This window comes from Osmerus mordax, chromosome 26 (genome assembly GCF_038355195.1).
Source record: "Osmerus mordax isolate fOsmMor3 chromosome 26, fOsmMor3.pri, whole genome shotgun sequence".
NCBI classification, from domain to species: Eukaryota; Metazoa; Chordata; class Actinopteri; order Osmeriformes; family Osmeridae; genus Osmerus; species Osmerus mordax.
Genome location: NC_090075.1, coordinates 5,280,413 through 5,301,611, shown reverse-complemented (window position 1 = coordinate 5,301,611; position 21,199 = coordinate 5,280,413). Strand labels below are relative to the sequence as shown.

Here is a 21,199-nt window from a genome sequence, read left to right as displayed (position 1 = left end):
CTCTTTCACACCTCTAGTGGCCAATGAAATTTACATTTTACATTTTTTATCCGACTATTTGAATCTGTCATTTTATAATGTCTGGATTAATTGTTGATAAAAACACACGTGCCACTGTAGTTATTTCGCTCTGGATAAGAGCGTCTGCTAAATGACTAAATGTAAATTTCAAAGTAAAGTGGGTGCAAGTTTCCTTCATGACTTAAACAATGAATAAACAATCATTTTTACTGCAAAAGCAAAAGTGCCACTAGCAGTGACATCACTGATAATTGACCAGATCCATATCACTCCATATCTCGACTAGAAATTCCCGTAGATTAAATAGAATTCAATTGAAACGAATGCTTTACTTGCTTATCATAAATAAGGCTTCTGGCTTCAAGCACAATAACTAGTGTACAACTGCAAAATACTAGGGATAAACATTTAAAACTGAAAATGCCAAACCAAAAGCGAGGTAAAATTGTGTAGTGGAGGTAGACATAGGCACAGTTGTCCTAAAGTAAGTGAAGAATTCACTGTTTAGTCTAGGACTATAGGCTTTATCCGTGGCTAGGAAACTGGGCCTGTATGTTTGCTGTGGTTTAAGACCTAATGATGATTAACAATAGCATATTTAGTTTAGCACATTATTACTTTTGCTTAAGGTGTAATTATTCATGACTGCATGGTTACATGTTAAATAAATTAAGACTTTCAGTCGTTATAGCTTTATTTGCACATTTGAATGACTTTGGTCGTGACACAGCTCTGTGATTAGAATAATATTGTTAGTGTTGTTTCTGGAAATACAGAGCCAAACGTTGTTCTCAGAGCACGTCAACAGAAGCACATGTGGCCTTTTAAAATAAAAACTCACTTTAGACTGTGAGCCAGACAATACCTTCCAAAAAGTCCATTCTAACATGTCATGAAAATACAAGCAGTTGGAAACCGCCCCAACCAAAATAGAAGCAGTACATTTGGAACATTATGTCTATCAATTATGTTGTCAGGTCTAAGGTTTCATTTGAAGTTAATGCTTAAGACCAGTATCCCAGCACAAGCGTTGTATTAACATTTATTTATAAAGAGAAATATCACACATGCTGTACAGAATATATAAAAAGACAAACAGGCAATCCCAAATAAAATAAAAACACTTTAGGACCCAAATCTTTCAATTTAACATCAGTGTTCGCCCACACAGTCCAGATTCCAGCATTACACCTAACACATACATCTTAATATACATACACATTTGACTAAAATTGCAATCCTGCATTTGCCACTCAAAGAATTTGTTAGGATATGCATGTGACCAGAGAGCAACTGCTGTTCAGAACAAGAAACAGCAAGATAACTAATGAACAGTTAATTGGAACACCATAAAGCTGTCAATGTGCACAGAGATGTCAGACAGCCTTTAAATGGCACACAATTTACCAATCAACTATAATTTGACATAATCAACCTAATGCATCTCAATTGGGGAATATTAGTAAATTATAAATGGACGACCCCCTTACAGATTCTGAACAGAAGTTAAGTGTTTTTTTTCTCCTTTTCTAAAGAATAAACATACTCAGAGTGAAGCATAAGGGAAACTAAAAGCATCCAGGCTCAAACTATATATCCGGCCGCGATGGGGTGTGTGGGTTAAGACCTTTATTTCCCCAAGACTTCAGTTTCATGGTGAACAGTACATACCCTCTCAAATTAAACTCTGGTTTAAATTCGCATGATAACGACCAGAAAGAAACCGCTTTTTTTTTTAAACAGCCTTCCTAACCAGTACTCTTGTTTTGTACAAACCCAAAACAACTCCGATTTGCAGAGGTTTTGAACAGGCTCAGCAGTAGAGGGTGGGGGTCGGATGGGGGCGGTTACAGCGTGGGAGGTTTCAGCCCGTACTTCCTGGCCACTTCGGTCTGGGCGTAAGCCGCATCACACAGTGAGTAAAGGTGAGCCATCTCCATCTCAGACTTGGCCAGGTTAATAGCCTTGTTGAACATGTCTATCGCCTTGTCCAGGTTGCCTCTGAAAAGCAAGAAACGTGTCATTTTCTTTTACAAGTTTGGAGTAAATGGGGATTCTTCACAAGATCCTATAGTGTGTTTGGGGTGGGGGTTCAAATAGTGATCAACTAACCTTTGAACCTCGATGGTTCCCATGGTTTCGTAGGCAAAGTCACATTTGTTGTCGATCTCGATGGCCTTGCTGATGAGATCCAGGCCCAGGTCGAGATCCTGTTTCCACTGCAGCTGCAACAGCCTGGAGACAGACTCGGTCATTAGCGGACGTTTGATGTTGTACTTCATATGAGTTTGTTCTTTTTGCACTGCACTATGTATTGTTGTAGATGTTGAGATTGATTTTCCTCCTATGTATTTCTATATGCACTATTTGTATGTTTCTTTGGACGAGTGTGTGCTAAATGAATAAACGTAAGGGTACTTGTAAAAACAAGCCCCTTGGTGAGAGTACAGTTGCACTCACCCCTTGTGGACATATGTCGTAGCGTTATCTGGTTCCAGATCGATACACTTGTCGTACATCTCGTCGGCTTTGCCAAACTGCTGCTGGTCGGTCAGGGCCTGAAAAGCACGCATAGCATCTCATCTGATAACTAGCCAAATTGCTAAATGTACAGCAAAAAAAAAGAGAGACAAATTCTGGTTCAAATGCTGGTTCACTCAAGAGGCCATGGTTTGCAACACAAGTAGTTTGGTGGCATATTCATGCTTTATTGGACTGTTAAGTGAAGTGAGACAGGAAAGGCAGGGAGACAGGTCCAAGCCCGGATCTGAACCCAGGCCACTGTGGTGAGGCCTCAGCCTACATGGTACACCCACTTCACCTGTGAGCTACCGGGTGCACGCCGACACTAATGACTTCTGAGTGTACCCAGAGAGCGTACTGTACCTGTGCATACAGAGCGTAGCCCTCTGCACATCTGGGAAACCTCCGGATGACATCCTCAAAGCCGTCCATGGCCGTCTGAACCTGGGAGGGGTTGTTCCCAGTGTAGGCTTGTCTGTACTGGAACACACAAGCAGCATATCATCAGAGTCAGAGGGCAGATTTGACCTTTTCTTTAATAATTCTTTTTTTTTTAATTCAAAAACACGTATAGTGAAAGCTACACTCCTGTTTCCTTGTATCCACTCACCAGAGCGAAGCACTTCTGTGCCTGGGCCAGGGCAGAGTCCGGCCTCAGAATGATGCACTCGTCAAAGTCCCCCACCGCCTCCTCCACCTGATCCAGCAGGATCTTCAGCTGAGCGGGACAGGAAACACATCACGTCAACAGCTGGTCTCAGGAAGTCAACCCCAACACACACACACACACACACACAACACTGTGCTGGTAGGAGACAGATGAAGAGTTTTCACTCTGAAAACCGGCTACAAACATATCAATCCTTCAAAAACAATATCATTTTGATAGTATTGTAAAAGCAACACAAGTCACTTTACGCCATTTGGCAACATAACATTCCTGAGAAAGGGAATACAAGTAGTAGACAAACCACACATATCAAATTCATAATAAAATATGATTGTGCTGGAGAAGGGGGCCACAGAGAGGAGAGCCCTACCTGTCCCCTGTGGTGGTACACATCAGCGTTGCGCGTGTCGATCTCGGCGGCCATGTTGAAGTCCTGAGTGGACAGAAGAGGCTGCTGCTGCTGCATGTACATGCTCCCACGCTTGATCAAGGCGTTGGCCCGCAGCTGACAAGGCACCACCACCACAACAACAACAACAAGTCAGGACCAGATCACCTGACCAGAACAAACTGGAGTGTGCTTGTTGACAGGGACTCCTGTCCCTCTCCAACTGCCACACCAAGAAATAAAGCCCCCAAAATATCTACAAATAGATACATGAATAAAAAGGCATGGCGGTGGTCAGTACCTTGACATTGGCGTCCTGCATGTTGATGACCGTGTCCAGGTCAGGCTGGGCAGCGTTGGAGTTGCCTATCAGCAGGTAGAAGGTGGCGCGCAGTAACAGGGCCTCGGCTGTGTACCTGCCGCCAGACTCCACCTCCTTGGTGCATTCGCTAATGATCTTGTCATAGTTCTCCTCCTCCATGTACTGCTTGGCCTTCAGGTAGCCAGAGCTATGGAGACACAGGAGCGCGTTACTGCTAATATGTCCTGCATTGGTAACGCCGGTGACGTCGTAGAACCGAAAACGATCTCTGACTGACCTCTCGGTGACCTCTGCCGCCTCGCCCTCGTTGTCCTTGTCCTCGTCCTTCTTCTCGCCCTTTTGCAGGGGCTGGGAGATGATGTCATCGGTGAAGGAGCTGAAGTAGGACTTGATGAACTGAGGAGACGGCATCAGGGGCTCACGGTTCTGGAACCGGTGAGGAAAATGGCATCAGTTAGCTGGAGGCTCTCGTTTCCGGCGTGCAAGGTTCTCGCGGGTTCTACCCCGTCTAAGATGGAGGACGTCTCGGTAAAATACATACCTTGTATTTGTCTTTGGCTTTCTCCTTCCCCAGCAACTTCAACACCTTGTCTGCTAGCAGCATACTCTGCTGGTTCTGGAAGGCCTCAAGAATGCACACTGCTGTGACATCTACAGGTGCAAAAGCGACCGAAAACACAACAGCAAGTCAAAAGGATTCTCCAAACATGGAAGTTAGGAGTCTACCATCAAAAGGGTCCGATCAAACTTCATATCATAGAAACGAGGCTTTAGATCCCACCTTCCAGACACTCCTTCCTGTTGTCCAGTCTTTCCAGGGCTTTAGCCCTCCTGAAAAGGGCCTTGATGTAGCGTGGGTTTAACTCCACAGCATGAGTGCAGTCCTGTACCACTTCAGTCCACTTCATCTGAAACCGCAACCACAGAATGTAGAAAAACAAATCGACCCACATAGATGTTTTACACATCTCCTACAAAGACATTTGAGTCAAGTCGTTTGCACATTCATCGGGTCCTTTTCTATCCGTCGCTGTGCCAATTGTTACCCCTGAAGAAAATTCAAGTGTTCAGATAACGCTTGTGTGCACGGCAACAGAATAACAGAATAAACTGAATGGAGTCCGGTGGCTGAGCGGTTAGAGAATCGGGCTAGTGCTGGTTCGATTCCAGGCCGTGTCAAATGACGTTGTGTCCTTGGGCAAGGCACTTCACCCTACTTGCCTCTGGGAGAATGTCCCTGCACTTATTGTAAGTCGCTCTGGATAAGAGCGTCTGCTAAATGACTAAATGTAATGTAAATGTAACTGACACTCACCTGCTGTTCATAGGCTGCAGCTCTGTTCTGGTAGAAGGTGGACAGGTCTGCCTTCTGCTCACCAGGACAGAGGGCAATGGCCTCCGTGTAACACTGGATGGCCTGCTCATACTTGCCCGCCTTGAAGTACTTGTTGCCCTTGTTCTTCGCTCCCTGTGCACGGTCTAGAGGACTCTAGACCCATGAGGAAAAGCATGTGTTAGCAAAACGATGAACGCCAAAATAGAAACAGTTGTCAGTGACCTCATGTCGGGTTATTTCTTCAAGACAAAGAATCCTGAGTCTGTGTAGTACTAGTCCCCAGATAATGCACTCATCCACACCGCACTCATCCACACCACCTCGGTCTGCAATAGGCTTAGTAGATAATCAGCAAGAATGGGAGAGGGGGATTACAGGCCATCAACTCTGAGCCGGAAGATGTGGAGACGCAGTATGAATGGTGCTATCTGTGGGCGAATGTAGAGCGTACTAACGGCATCAAAAGGACACTGGTGCAGGTGGTAACTGGTGTGACAAGCCATTGCTCAGGTCTCTATACTATGTAAACGCGACAGATAACGCAATCTGCATGCAAAAACCAAACTCAACCCTATTCATGTATCTCTTGTAGTTATTTGCCAGGAGGTTTCAGAAAATATGTCAATACTCATGCTTGATGAATTTGCCTGAAAGTCGTGTATACTGACTGCTCACAGACATAATATTTAGCCGAAGTGATCCTTTTCAATAACCTCCCCAACTTCCCACGGTTATCAGGGTTTGTCGTGACAGTATGCTTATCTGCAATTACGAGTACATGGAAGCTTAACACTTCCTAGCTAGATTGAATGCTTCAAGAACCTTGATAGAGACTGAACTCATTTGCTTGGATAGCTTCTAAAAAAAAAACGCTAATGCTAATTCATTCAAGTGGCGAGACCTTGAACCCTGGACTACAGTCGTGAATGTGCCATGGTTAACCGTTCACATTATGGTGGATGATGGCCCAGACAGCAAGTGAGTAATGCAGTGAAGAGCAAGTAAAGACAGGAAACTGGGTTAAGTGAAACCGAAAGGTACAACACAGAGAGACACCTAGTTTAAGTCAGGCCCATTCATAACGAACTCATCTCATGTCTAGGTAGCAAGATATCTGGCCCAAACGAAGGGCTACGAGATAACGCAACATGTGCTGGCTTCCCCGGCGTCACAAATATACTAGCTACCCCGCCCCCATGCTCCTCATGATATTGCCAGCTAGCAACGAGAGAAACGTATGTCAAGAAAACTGATTAACCTAACAGACTATAGCAGCACACGATTTTATAGTTGAATACAACAACTCTCTGTGTGTGTATGGTGTCGTTTGTGCTGATAGTGACAAGTCGACATTTTTAAACATGCGAAGCCTGGTTTGGCTAACGTTACTAGTTAAGTTAGCAGCTAGCTAGATGCAGGTGCAGCCCATTCACAGCTCGTGTCCTTGGACGCACTTCCGTGTCTAATACATTTTAGTCAAGAAACGGTGGTAACCATGTCAGTGCTTTATTGAGGCTTAATCAACTCATACACCCAAAAATATGTAGAATGGTTTAAAGGGACGCAAATACCATGTTTTCCACCTCTGGACTCGCCCGATTAGCTGCGCCGTCTTGGCCCTGGACAGGGCTTGCGCTGCCTTCTGGTGTTTTCCTTTCCCCATTTCGTTTTCCCTGGCTGTCCTTCGTCCGACTACGGTTCCATAGGTACACGGCACCTACCCCGAGAACTATTGGGGTCCCTACCAACAGTGCCAGCTGCCAGCGGGGTAAACCACTCCCAGACTGCGGCTCGACAGGCTTTGACGCGGCCATCATCCACCATGCAATGGAGAGCAGCGAGCGCACACACACTTCAGTCTCCTCCCTCACTACCGAGAGCTACGAGGTCACAGCAACACGACAGACTTCTGGGATACTGGCGGACGGAGAGCGCAACTAATACCGGTGTGGCAGTCTCTGCACTTCCTGCTGTGAGTTAATTAATTAATTAACTTACCGACTCTATTATTCAACTTCCATCTTCAACAAAAATATTTTCGAAACAGATGAATAACAAAATTAGAGGAATGAATCTCTCCCATCAGTTTAGGAGAGATGATTAGTTGATCAGAAAATGTTCAGAAGAGTTTTAGTGACAGTTTTAAATGCAGAAAGCAGAAAGGTCAGGGCTTTGATGAGCTTTGATACCCTCTAATGATTCACTATGTATAGTGATGGCTACTCTTCAAAGCAATAACTTTTAAATAACTTTTTATTTGATATGACCTATGCACAAATAGTTTATGTAAGGGCTCCATCTAGTGAGCAATTATAGCAACAGCGTGTGTAGGAAAGCAACGGAAAGAGTGAAAGAGATAATGAAAGAAAATGTAAGGTGTTATCTCTGCCAGATTCAACTTCATGTTATGTTAAGCATATTACTCACTGAATGTAAGAGGCATGACATCATGTGACACCACAATGTCTGCATGCATACTGTATGTGTGTGTGTGTGTGTGTGTGAGAAAGAGAGTGTGAGAGAGCGAGAAGTTTTCAATGGCCTGATTTCGATTGCCTGTGAGTCACATTTCAGCCTGGTGCTTGTTTGTGAGCCAAACCACTCAATTGGTGCCCTATGGCATGTCCTCGCGCATGATAGATAATAGGCACTGGCATGCCAGGAATTGTGTATATACAGTATATATATATATACAGTACATATAAATTCATTACTATACATATAAACTGTATGTGTGTGTGGTTTATGTAGAAATATGTTGACTCATTGAGTACGCAACGCTGCTTGAAAATACGAACTATGCAACATAGCCCATCCAAGTGATGCTATCAGCAATCATGCATAGTCATCTACAGACCTGCTGACTGTTAATGAGTTTATGGCATGCTGCGTCCTACAGCATGACCCTGGCAGCGCATGATTAAATGATCCATTTGATACAGACAGTCCAGCTGATTTAGAGAGAAAGCCCTGCGATCAATTGGCCCCCTGAGGTGCTTGCCAATCACTCCACAGCAGTGCTGTGTACAGTCCAACTTTACAGTATCACCAGATTCTATGCAGGGTTGGGGTTGGGGAGCACTTGTTGGTTTTCCATGCATCTTGGGTGTAAACTTGTTGCCAATGGATTGAGAGGTTACATTGCATTTACGCTTTATTAATTTAGCAGTTGGTTTTACAAAGCGGTGTACAAATAGTGCCTATCTGACTAAGTACAGTGAATAATCAAGGATCAAAAGTGCACAATTCTAAACGTTTGACAGTGTTTAAAGCTGTGTATGGTAAGAGTGTAAAAGGTATTTTTATCAGACACAGTGCACAGGTTATTAGGGTACTTCTGTTACATTTACCTTTAGTCATTTAGCAGACGCTCTTCTCCAGAGCGACTTACAGTAAGTACAGGGACATTCCCCGAGGCAAGTAGGGTGAAGTGCCTTGCCCAAGGACACAACGTCATTTGGCACGGCAGGGAATCAAACCGGCAACCTTCTGATTAATAGCCCAAGTCCCTAACCGCTCAGCCGTCTGACTCGCCCCAGAAGTTGTGTCTGTCCTCCCCAACACAAACCGGGGCCTCTTTCTGTACATACATACATACAGATAAACATCTGAAAGCATGAGGTTATGTGACAGTGTAAATGTGTAATGTTCACACCGTTAACCCGGATTACCTACTCTGGACAGTCTGGCTGAGGTGATTAGCTGCATGTCAGCCCCTGTTTGTGTGTTACAGGGCCTGGCCTGGTTTGGGTCTAAACTTAGACACACTCTCACTCTGTAAGTTAATTACATTGTGCTTTGTGTCCAGTTATAACTACAGATGCCAAAATTCTTAGTGAGTCTGAAGTTGAAATAGCAGGCTAAAAAGGGCTACTATTTCCAGCTACTATCTGTTTCGTTTTTTTTTCTTACAAGCGATTCATCACTGTTATTTGATTGTCATTTGATTGTGTGTCCAGTCCCTTTTGTTTGTGTTGCTAATATTCCCCACAAAATCACCAACCCCATTCAATGTTTACTTGATACATTTAGCCTATTCCTCAAAGAATTGCTCAACATTTTCCTTCATTCAACTTTATTCTTCTTAAGTGTGCAAATGTTATTTAATTTACTCGATAGCTCCCAAAATCGAACAGTATTCCGCGAAGGAAAACCTAAACATGTGTTAACTTTTTATGTAATGACTTACATCACTGAACAAGTTGGGATGAGCGTGGCGAGGGAGCTCATGAGATTTAGTGTCCCCTTTAAGCCTCCTGACACCCTCTCACAGGCTTTTCCACCTGTGGTGATCATCTTTCACACATGCTACCTAAGCTGGAGCACGTCTGTCCTGCTGTACCCTCAACATAGGAGCTCTCCACAGCACGGTAACACATGCTGCATGTGCACATACGCAGGGCCGATTTCAGGGTCGATTTCTATGGATGTCAAGGGGTCTACAACGTATTTTAGCAGATTAAAAGTGAGGTTTCCTGTGAGTACATGTTAGACTGAATAACATTTATGATAAAAATATATTCACGTATCGATGGTACTCTTTTCAATAACGGTGTTTGGTCTGCAATAGCAGGCTGTCTAGTTCCCGGCTGTAGATTTGGGACATACAGTATTGAGTTTGCAGAGAGTAGACTGGTGGGACTAGACATTGTGATGCAAATATGCATGATAAAGTTATTCAGCAGGTGGGGATGAAGTGTACTAGTGGTGACAGGGTAGCACAAGACCCCAGGGTAGGTTAACAAACAAATGGAACAGGAAGTAGCATGCGTTGACGTCAGACTGGTTTGGAATTATTCATATAAGTGCAATCATGTATCAGCCGGCAGTGTTACATTGGTACAGTCCATCAGCCTCCTGTACGATCTTTTAAAGACTCGAAAGATGAAAGTGGAATTATTTTCTGGATACAGCGAATCGCGTTCGAAAGATTGTATTCACGATGAATTCCAGTGCGACTTTTTCAGAGCGTGACAAAAACAACTGACACTTTTTGTAAACAAAAACCATTGATTCAGTAAAGCCCAGTGCTCTAACACAGCAACACATCCCCCCCCCCCCCCCCCCCCCCCTCTCCAGCCTGCAAAGCTTCGGGGGCCCAGACTCACAACAGGAGATAGACGGAGCAGCGCACGCTCCATAACTATTGACAGGTTTGATGTGCTCTGTGAGCGGAAAGTATGGGGAAATTGGAGTTTCAGTGTCGGCCCCCCAGGCTGTGGGCTCTGTAATGGAAAGACTCAAAGCACCCCACCTCCCTCTAACCCCACCCCTCTTTCAAGCTGCTGTCTTCCTATCCTCAGTCCCCCCTCCGTTTTCACTCGCTCACCAATGGTAAACAGATTACAAAGGATTCACTTATTTAAAGACTGGGCCGAAAGCTGAGCAGTTTATTTTCGTGTCAACCTGGAATAACACAACTCCACCAGCCGTGCTTAACCAACCAAAGGGATATAATTAAAGCAACAGACCTTCGGGCTTTCTGGGACAGTGCTGTGGAGGCTCATTGTTGTAGTAGACCTGCAGCTTGGGAGCACACAGAGCAGGAGACCCAGACGAGGAACAAGGCCCAGGACATTGTCACCCAACCCAGGTAGTGACCACCACCCGCCTCCACACTTCCCTCACCTGGAGCTCTGGTGAGCTCCCCGGACCACCTCCGTCATGGCCCTCAGGCTTCTCCCTTCCCTCATCGGGGACGACGAGGACGACGATGGCAACTTTACCAACTGGATGAGCAGCTACTGGGGTCACGGGTCACAGAGCGCACGATCCAAAGAGAGAAAGCGCAGCTTCAGGAGACCGGCCAGGGCAAAGGCAGACCGCCGAGCCTCCCTCCCCTGCATGGTAGGAACCACCATCCTGGTGTCTGTTCGTTCGCGTGCAGCGCTGTGTGGGGAGGGAGCTTCTGTCTGAATGACCAGGGGAAGTAGACTTCGCTGGAAATGACTGTTACTCGACACAAAAAATAAATCATTTTAGATAATAATAACTGGATTACTGGACTATAATTATTAGATGTCTGCAATTTTCCACAAATAGATGTTGGTAGCTGTTAACAAATATTTTTTTACAAGCTTAAATGTAAAATACATTGCAGGTCTATTTCATTAAATGTTTAAATTCCTACAGCGTGAACGTGATCATTACTGAAGTGTAATGTGATCACTAGATTGAATTGGTTTAGATGTATGCTGTGCTTATGATATGGCAGGAGTTAGTGTTGTACATGTGGTTGTGTAATCGTGTTACAACATAAGCCCATGGACGTTGCTACCTAATCTGTTCGGAATAAGATGTATATAATGGTTAAAGGTACAGAAATTTAACCATTTATGATTCTGCTTTACACAATTGTGTTGTTCACACTCTCTGCAGAGAATAGTCACACAGAGTTTGATTAGAGGTGACCCATTATCTATTAGTCCCTGATGCCTGATCTACACACACACACACACACACACACGCACACACATACATACATACAGACATGTATACATACACACACACACACACACACACACACACACACAACCTTTCAGTCACACATGCAACCATCGCTCAATACTGTACGGCTTTCAGTGTCAACAAGCTATGGATGGGGATTTACACATCAGATGAAAATAGATTGCTATGCAGTCGAATAGGCCAATGTTTTCATCAATATTGACAGAATTCAGGGGAATGAGTGGGCTAACTTCTGAAACCTCACTACTGAAAGTTGAAAGGCTAAAAGCATTTGATCTATATTTCATTTTAAATTGTAACTGGTATCACCATGATTCACAGAAACTCCAGCACAACCCTTGTCCTGCCCTCATTGGAGTTCTCCCACTAGTTTAATCTCCAGGAATAACATACTTCCACTCACACGCACAGTACTTATTGCATTCACACAGAGCAGAGACCAACTTACTTAAAGTAAGGAGAAGTTAAACAGGAAAGTTGACCCGGTCCTATACAGCATGTTTTTTGTTGTTGTTGTTGCATTTCTGTGATTTACATTGTTGAGGAATTAATAAATTGACTCAAATAATCTAGGCCCTTGTACTTTAATTAGCGTGCTGCTCAACACAAGACTACTTTCAATACTTATAAGGATAAAACAAGGTAGTTTAATGACACAAAAGGTGTAAGTAGGCCTTTGTGCTCACCCCCCTTCATCTCTCTGGCAGTCAGTGCCTCTGTAGTGGAGAGTACACTGAAGTTTAATCTTTCCTGAATATGTCTAACATGTTTTCTTTTCTCTGTGTCCCAGTCCCAGCTGGATGCCATGCAACTGAATCGTCTTCAGGCGGCCAGCATAACGCCTAACCCTCAACTGGAGAAGGAGGTCAAGGTCCACCCCCGCGCACGCCGAGTGTCCTCAGATGACATCAACCGCCAGAAGTCCGTCTTGCCGGAGAACCGTATCACCACCATCCCCGAGCTCACCGAGTCGTTTGAGAGGAGACTGCATTTCCACAACAAGAAGGTCACGTCTTTCGTAAGTTGAGGGGGGGACATCTTAATGTGACCCCGAAGATTTAGAATTAGAATTTTGACTACAGGGAGATCTTCTGCTGCACTTTCCAGATGCACTATTTGTAAATTGCTTTGGGTAAAAACATCTGCTAAATTAATTAATGTAAATGTAAAATATTGTGTCATGAAAAAGGGAAAAGTAACAAAGCACTAAAAGCCCCACATAGTTCACTGTTACATACAGTCTGTAACAGCCATTTGTCTGAAACCTTTTATTAGGAATGAAATGTGTTGTGAAGGCTGTCTATGGATTTTACTGACAGGCAACAAGCATCAGGCTAATGTATAATGGATCTCTCTCCTCTAGAGTGAAGCAGACAATGTGTGTCTTATCTGCCATGGGGACATGAGGAAGGATGGAGGAGGAGCGGTCCAAGAGCTGTACTGTGCTCACCGTTTCCACAAAGAGGTAGGAGGTCCTGATCACCCCCATCTTCCCAACCCTCGGTAGGCTCCAGGCACGTCACTCCTATACCACCACCCTGTGCTCCCCTATCCATACCACTCACTGCACCAGCATGCCACACATCAACAGGAGCATGACCTTCATGCATGTACTTCATTGGCTCAAGGGGTTGTCACATCGCATGACGAGATAGGATGCAGGCACGCTATCCTCACTTGCCCCTCTGCACCAACCCCCATCCGGAGCATGGATCACACCCTCGAGACCCGCAGGACTGGGCATGCACACGATGTCTGTGATTGGCTGGGATGCTCACACGGTGTCTGTGATTGGTGGGTGGCTGGGAAGGCGGCGAGGAGAGGAGAGACGGCGCGACCCCGGAGCAGCAGCGCCACGGCCGAGAGCGAGAGGAGGAGGTCCACAGACGAGCGGCGGAAGTCAGGGGAGGGGCCGTTCTGCGACGGGTCCGAGGAATATCGGATGCCTCACCGCCAGCTCTCTCTGCGGAGACATCGCTGATATCAGGACGGAAGCCAGGATGTCTTCGCTGGAAGACGGAGAGAGAGAGAACCTGAATGTTTCGAACCGAGCCTCAGCGTCCTGTTTGAACTTTTCACATCATAGAGAGTGTTCCATTGGAACTCTCCTCCAGTTACATATACAGGCCCTGGTTTGATCCTAAGAACTAGTAGTACTGTAGAGCAGTTCATGCTTTTGTGTTTTCTATGGGCTAATCCAAAACCATGTCCAATGCTTCTTTTCGGTCATCTTTTCCGAACAGTGGATTCCCATTTTCTGTCACAAAAGCAAGTCACAGAACTTACCCCATGCTGAATCTTGTTCTGCTCAATCTTTCCATCTATCATATGAAATACACCTACAGTTACAGCATACCAATTAGATTTAATAGACAAGTCGATTTTATTTAGTTTTCATCCATTTTATTTAACTTTATTTCCATCTTTGATGTTCTTATGTGTGATGACGTTATATTCTGATAATATTTAATCCAGTTGTTAGTTGATATATACATTGCATGCAATAGTATTAAATGTGTGTGGTTTCTATTTCATGAGGGATTTCTATAACATTTAAGCCTTAAGAAAAAATAAATATGTTCTGTGTTATTTCAGTGTTTATATCTCTCTACCGTTCCATAAATACTCAAAGACATCAAATACCTCATTAAGGGAATCTGTTTACCAGCTTAGTCAAGATGTATCATAATGTAACTTCTCTACCTTTCCGAGAACCTCCAAAACTCTCCAGAACATTTAAATTCGGGGGTCAAAGGTCATAGGTCAAAGGTCATAGTAGGTCTCAGGTTCTGACCCTGAGAGGAGGGACAAGAGATTAAAGCTTTGCTCCTGTCGGTAGGTCAGTCAGCTCTGCATGCATGTGATAAATAATGGAAATCAATGCCAAAACAACCAAGCAGACTAAAACGTGTCCTGTGCTCTCCCAGATGCATCCTGTGGCAGTCCGACTGCGTGGCTCACCTCTTGTTGAATATTCTCAGGGGGTCGGCCATAGTGGCGCATCACATAGTATTAGTTGTAGTAGTTAGCAGTAGTTGACACTATTTAAAAACATCTTTATTGCATATATTTTGGGGGGAGTGCTAGTATTTATCGTTCCCCTCATTGCCCAGGGGCTGAGCGTGAGATGGCTGAACGTGAGACGGCGTGGCCGTGCGGTGGTGTGCGAGTGTGTGAGTGCATGACCTAACCTCCCGTCTGTGTGTTTCAGTGTATGGAGCGGTGGCTGTGGAGGAGACAGACGTGCCCGTCCTGCCGCTCCTACGTGCTCATGCCCGAGCCCTTCTCCTGGTCCTGCGTTCACATCTACATGCCCTGACGGCCCTCCATCTCCTCCTGGTCCTGCGTTCACATCTACATGCCCTGACGGCCCTCCATCTCCTCCTGGTCCTGCGTTCACATCTACATGCCCTGACGGCCCTGCATCTCCTCCTGGTCCTGCGTTCACATGGGGGTGGGGGTTGGGAGTGTGTGTGGGTGGGCGTGGGACCTTATTGGAACACTGGGAATCAGGAATCTGACAGGGTGGTTCTATCTAGCTCTGTCTGTCTTTGTTTCATTATTGTTATCAGCAACTTAGTAGTCAACATACTGACTGGCACAGTATGTTGATGTAGTGAATAAGTTATTTTAGATATGGTTTGACAGTTGGGAGGATAGTAGCCTATGGTAGCCTAATCCCTCATTATATTTATATGCAATTTAAAGTGATATACAGCTATACTCTGCTGACATGGCTTTAGGATGTAAAAAGAACATTTGAAAAAATGGTATGTAGTATTTTACTATGTTTAACACCCTCCTCCTCCTGCCTTACCCTTGCCAGTCATGTCTGATGAACTGTAACCTTCCAACTATCTCGTGGAATAAAGTTAATGCCAAATTTGTGATATACATTTGAAGATATTTCTTGATAGTTCATGATAGTGAAACTGCCTTTGACAAATTCATAAAATCTGGTATAAACATCTTGCTTAAGAACAACGTGATGCCTCGCACGTAGGCTTCGCTGTACCACTGAAGGAATTTGACTGGTCATCATTTCCTATCCAAATTTGACCTCGACATTCTCTCGCCACGTAGATTCAAAGTTTCTTAAAATCAACTGGTGATTCTGTTCTATTTACTCGTAAAGTTAAGGTGGATAATTTAATACCAACATGAATGCTAAACGACCTGTTTAGAAAAATAGCCTATGCACTGTCTGATGTAGTGGATTTGCTTTCCGTTTATGTATTGAAGTTCCACCGCCATCCTCTTGCAGGCGGGGTAAAAGTGCACACGTGGAATCTTTCTTCCAGCAGACTGAAAAGGTTTTCATCCAATTAACGAAAGCAAAAGTGACGTCCCTTTAGGAAATCCAGCCAATCCCAAAACGTTATGCTATTCCCCTAAATTCTCTGAATAAATCATCATCATCGCGAAAAAGTGATTGCGAAACTGTGTCCAGAGAACAGATGAAGGTTGCGTGGTCTTCTCACTTTTTTGCTTTGTCTTAGAGAGTTTTGTTGTCAGGGACTAGACAAAGACTTCATTGGGAAGATGGTGAAATGGTTTACAATTTGCTGGAATAGAATAAATGTTGATTTTGTTTAACGGAACCACCACCAACTTTTCAAATCCAGACAATTCAGTAATCACCGATTTAGGTAAGACGACTTTACGCTACAGCTTTCTAAAACAGCAGACATATTTCACAGACATTTTTTTGAACTTTATATACACTACCATTCTAAATGACTGTAAGTTTAAAGCATTGTAGGAATATCGCACTGTATGAACAAAGCCTGCATGATATCAAAGCACAAATCCACAAAATACATATAGCCTACTGTTTAAAGTGCTAATACGGTAGCCAGAAGTAAAGTCTGTACGACTGACTCAACAAGAGCCTTGACAGCCTCTTGCTTGCATGCCACTTTATTCCTCAGACCTCTGCTCTGATTTAATATTACGCTTTAAGAAAACCACAAAGCCCAGGAGTTGCTTTCTAATTATATGATGTTGCAATGGCCTCTGGACACCGTTAGCTTCAGTAACATTTGGTTTCACACCACAGTGCAGCTAAAATAAATAACATCAATCAGCATTACATTATTTTACTCCACCGTTGATCAGCCATAGTCTCATATCATGGACATCATTTGCAGACTCTCCCAGACACAATCTTGTGCTGTTGTTGTATTGAGAATAGATGCCAACCAATCACACAAGGTTCTCCTAGCCCTCAAAGTGGCCCAGAGGAGTAATTGGGTTCTATCACCATGGTGACACCGTGCAGAGAGGATACTCTGATGAAGAATCGTGACCAGCAGTAGTGAATTGGGTCTGAATCCCCAAATATTCCGTTTTGTTGTCCGCTCCTTAACTTGTCCCCTCCTGCAGTCTGCTGGAGTAATCACATGTACGAGCATCACTGCACATAATCAGCATTCAGTGATTCAGTGAGTACAAACACAGGAGCCATAAAGAAATGTTTAAACTAGGAACGAGAGAGTCAGTCCTGTACACTGAAAGATAAGGTAGTTAATTTGTAATTAATTAGGCGTTTGTGTGTGCATGTGTGCTTGACTAGTTTTCTGGTTCAACAATTCAGACAAAGGATCAAATGATCATAGGCAGCTGTTTGGGATGGAAATAGAACAGTGAAGAGGCAGGCTGCATCTGAATGAAGAGATCCCTGAGCTGCACTGACATTTTAACACCATATTGGGCTCATTTTCTTGCTGGAATCTATTGAGCTGTCGTAGCTCGATATTGTGCTTCAACAACACACTCGAAATCACCGCGCCACTCACATGTAACAAAGAGCTCCCCCCCCCCCCCCCCCAATTATTTATTTATTTTTCTATACGTTAGTACGGTTGTTCCAGACAACCGCAGGCTCACAAAGTGAATATTTACCAATCCGAAGAGGAGAAGTGAATTTGCAAAACATCAGCTGTGAGGTAAAAAGCTGACAATTCGAGGTTGTCTCTGCACATCTCTTAGCCCCTCTAGCACGACACACCTCCCCATCCAGAGGTGCAAGTGGACAAGGTCAAGCTGTGGAGACGTCTCTTCTAAACTCATTACACCTGATTGCGCTGTTTACCGCATCAGCAGACACTCCTTCCACTTTTCCTTTGTCCTTTGATGTATTTTTTACGAGAATTGTTCCCTTTAGAAGGGTGACAAAACCAGTTGTGTAACATATGATTTTTTATAACTTCCACCCAACACATCATGATTAAGCTTGAAAGAGCTTCTGTTATTATGACCCGTTCAGCTGTAGATGCTCGGACTTGTGTAGTCTTAGTGTTTTCCAGTTTTAGATACTAATGTTCAGGGTCTCAGACAGCTCATTCTTGATCAGCTGGTCACCACTGACTTTCGCTATTTTGCAGGTTAAACATCAAGGGACAAGGGACATAGGTTTAATTAATGTCCCACCTACTTTTGAAAATGGCAAATCTATGCACCCCCACTCTCCATCAAACACATACACATGCACACACACATTTTATTAAGAAAAATATATTTGACTGGCGCGTCCAAAAGCTGTCCCACCTACATTTGAAAACAAACGCTCATGGTCAAACACAACATGTTTCCTCACTTGGAAAGCATCTGGACCAACATTCAGACCAACAGGGAGTCAGGTGGCTGAGCGGTGAGGGAATCGGGCTAGTAATCCGAAGGTTGCCAGTTCGATTCCTGGTCATGCCAACTGACGTTGTGTCCTTGGGCAAGGCACTTCACCCTACTTGCCTCGGGGGAATGTCCCTGTACTTGCTGTAAGTCGCTCTGGATAAGAGCGTCTGCTAAATAACTAAATGTAAATGTAAACATTCATCCAACGCAAAGACGGTGTCTCTCTCCTTCACAGTGCGTGGGAGGCGTGAGGGGAGACATGGGCAGCTTCAAGGGTCACGCGTTGCCGGGGGTGTTCTTCCTGATCGTCGGGCTGTGGTGGGCAGGGAAGTACTCCCTCTGGAACACCACCCGCAGGAACAAGAGCCTGGGTTCCACCCGCCTGGCCAACAGGGCAACACAGCGGCGTCTAGAGCTGATGGAAGGGTCTGTTGTCCTCTTCTTCTCTGTGGTCGGTAAGCATCAGCGACACACGGTCAAATAATGAATTAGTTTAGTAAGTGGCCGTGTAAATGAGCTGGATGATATACATTTTTTGGAGAAATAAACCAACCACTTCACATCGGAGTCCTGATTTATGACAGTTTGTGTGACACGAAACAAACAAATCCCATCTAACTGAGGAGGCTGTGTGTGGTCATCCAGGGATGTTGGCGGAGCAGTTTGCGGCGCAGGGTCCTAGGCTCCACCTGTACGACTACACGGAGAAGCACTGGGAGTGCCTGATGAACTGGCAGCACGCCACCATGTACCTGTTCTTCGGGCTGGCGGCGGCCATGTCTCTGGTCGTGCACGGCACAGGGGCCGCCCCCGTGGCGCTGGACAGGATGATGCTGGCCCTGGCGTTCTTCACCGAGGGTGAGGCGTATTTCTTTAGTGGGGGGGAAGCAGTCTGGTGCGGGTGGGTAGGGCATGTGGAGCAGGGTGGGACGGGTGGGTTAGAGGGTGTGTTTGGCCAATTTGTGGAACCACAAATAGTTCCCTGCTACTTCACAGCCACGGCTACGCACTGCAAAACTACCTACAAATCACATCGACGGTTAAAACGGTGTTGTTGTTGTGTTTCAGGATTCCTCTTCCTGTACCACCTCCATGGCAGGTCGATGCTGGACGTCCACGTCCACCAGCTGTTGCTCTACGCCATCTTTGGCTCGGCCCTCACGGCCTTCCTGGAGGTCTTCCACCGAGGGAACATCCTTCTGGAGCTCCTGCGATGCAGCCTGACCCTGCTACAGGGGAGCTGGTTCTGGCAGGTGTGCGTGTATGTTTGTGTGTTCCTCTTTGCGTAGGACCCACAGACGCGTTGTCGCGTCCCTCACACACGAAGACCTTCTCTCCTGTGACAGATTGGATTTGTGCTGTATCCTCCCAACGGACCTGAGTGGGACCTGAAGGATCACAGCAACATGATGTTCATCACCATGTGCTACTGCTGGCACCTGGCCTTTGCCCTGCTCACCGTGGGTGTGGTCTACTGCACCGTCAGCTGGTGAGGCCCATCTTTGTAGTTCATCAAGGCTTGTTGTAGTTCAATCATCACCTCTATGGGCGTGTATATGTTTGTTCCTGCTTCAGTGATGCCTTACTTGTCCCCTGCAGTGTGGTGGGCTCCAGATTGAAAAGGACTCCACCCATGGAGATGGGACTGCTGAAGCCCAAGGAAAGAGACCCAGAATCAGAGGAGGAGATTCTATAAAGGCCTATGTGTCTGTCTACCTGTCTATCTGTCTATCTGTCTATCTGTCTACCTGTCTGTCTACCTGTCTGTCTATCTGTCTGTCGATCTACCTGTCTATCTCTTACAGAGTACCAAATTCTGGGTGATTCAATGGTGATTCGACACAAGGAATCCCACCTTGACAACCCGTAGCCGGCCCATGCGCCTCCAGGGATTCACAGCCAGAGATGAGAACCAAACAGAACCAAATCTAAACAATTTGTATTATTTTTCCATAGAAAATTTGAGTCTGTATTCTCTTTTTTATGCTCAGGCCTGGCATCATTGTCCGTGAGGCATATCTTATTTATACTAATTCATGCTACTGCACGTATTTCATGAAGCTTTGTACTGCGAAAGTACGGGGCTAAAGTTTTAATGTGTTAAATGACCTGTCATGTGATGTAGTTGAGGGAGTATCTAAACAAACAGGGATGTTTTTTGCCACAGTTTTTGTAGCAGTACCATCGTGTGGTGATGACAGGTATTACGTGTTGTACATTCATTAGGTCATTCTAAGCAAATACTTGAAACTGGTAAAAAAAAAGTTGCAACTGCAGTTTTGTCTACTGAGACAAATATTAAGATTGCTGGAAGTTTATGGTTCCTTCTCATCCCTTCCAGTGGAAACAGTGTATTTGACAAGTAGACACAAACATGCATTTCAATTTTTTTGTAAACGTAATCTAAAACATGTTCATTGATCAAATGAGTGATTAATGATAAAACCAATTAATTGTTTATCATCAAACTCAGAATTCTTGCTTTATTTTCCATAATGTAGTTTTCTGTCAGTCCCATCCTACACTAAGCAACCTGAACAAGCTGTCACTAAAAGCAATAACCTGCCAAAGGAGATTATGTGCAATTTGGGACATATTTTGAATTGATGTATTTATTTTATCATCTGACTTTTGATATATATATATCTGATAGTTTTTTTTAAATGATTTTACTTGTGGTTGTACATTTGTCAATATCTGATCTGGATTTTAACCGCTATACTTTTTGACTTTGATCATCTTATGATCTTCAAGTAGGCTAATTGTTGTATGTCAGTTACTGAGTTTGTTATATATGCGTCAACTTTACATTAAAGCCATGTTTTAATTTCAAATCAA

The 21,199-nt window shown here is 44.5% G+C and overlaps 3 protein-coding genes across 3 annotated transcripts; 2 read left to right on the top strand and 1 right to left on the bottom strand.

Annotated features, from left to right (window-relative positions):
- Positions 1 to 697: 697 nt before the first annotated feature.
- On the bottom strand, positions 698 to 7,125 carry tomm70a (translocase of outer mitochondrial membrane 70 homolog A (S. cerevisiae)). The gene is made up of 12 exons (XM_067230150.1): positions 6,832 to 7,125; positions 5,240 to 5,413; positions 4,706 to 4,832; positions 4,466 to 4,575; positions 4,202 to 4,350; positions 3,904 to 4,111; positions 3,585 to 3,719; positions 3,155 to 3,262; positions 2,908 to 3,024; positions 2,482 to 2,579; positions 2,134 to 2,256; positions 698 to 2,022 (listed from the first exon to the last, which is right to left on the bottom strand). The coding sequence occupies exons 1-12, from the start codon at positions 7,075 to 7,077 to the stop codon at positions 1,869 to 1,871; spliced, it is 1,749 nt and encodes a 582-aa protein (XP_067086251.1). The 5' UTR covers positions 7,078 to 7,125; the 3' UTR covers positions 698 to 1,868.
- Positions 7,126 to 10,924: 3,799 nt separating this feature from the next.
- On the top strand, positions 10,925 to 15,047 carry lnp1 (leukemia NUP98 fusion partner 1). The gene is made up of 6 exons (XM_067229457.1): positions 10,925 to 11,107; positions 12,519 to 12,746; positions 13,092 to 13,193; positions 13,539 to 13,654; positions 14,656 to 14,737; positions 14,940 to 15,047. Exons 1-6 carry the CDS (start codon positions 10,925 to 10,927, stop codon positions 15,045 to 15,047), a joined length of 819 nt encoding a protein of 272 aa, XP_067085558.1.
- A 1,145-nt stretch (positions 15,048 to 16,192) lies between these two features.
- On the top strand, positions 16,193 to 20,188 carry tmem45a (transmembrane protein 45a). The gene is made up of 6 exons (XM_067229931.1): positions 16,193 to 16,377; positions 18,597 to 18,816; positions 19,007 to 19,219; positions 19,430 to 19,614; positions 19,708 to 19,850; positions 19,961 to 20,188. Exons 2-6 carry the CDS (start codon positions 18,621 to 18,623, stop codon positions 20,055 to 20,057), a joined length of 834 nt encoding a protein of 277 aa, XP_067086032.1. The 5' UTR covers positions 16,193 to 16,377; positions 18,597 to 18,620; the 3' UTR covers positions 20,058 to 20,188.
- Positions 20,189 to 21,199: the final 1,011 nt, after the last annotated feature.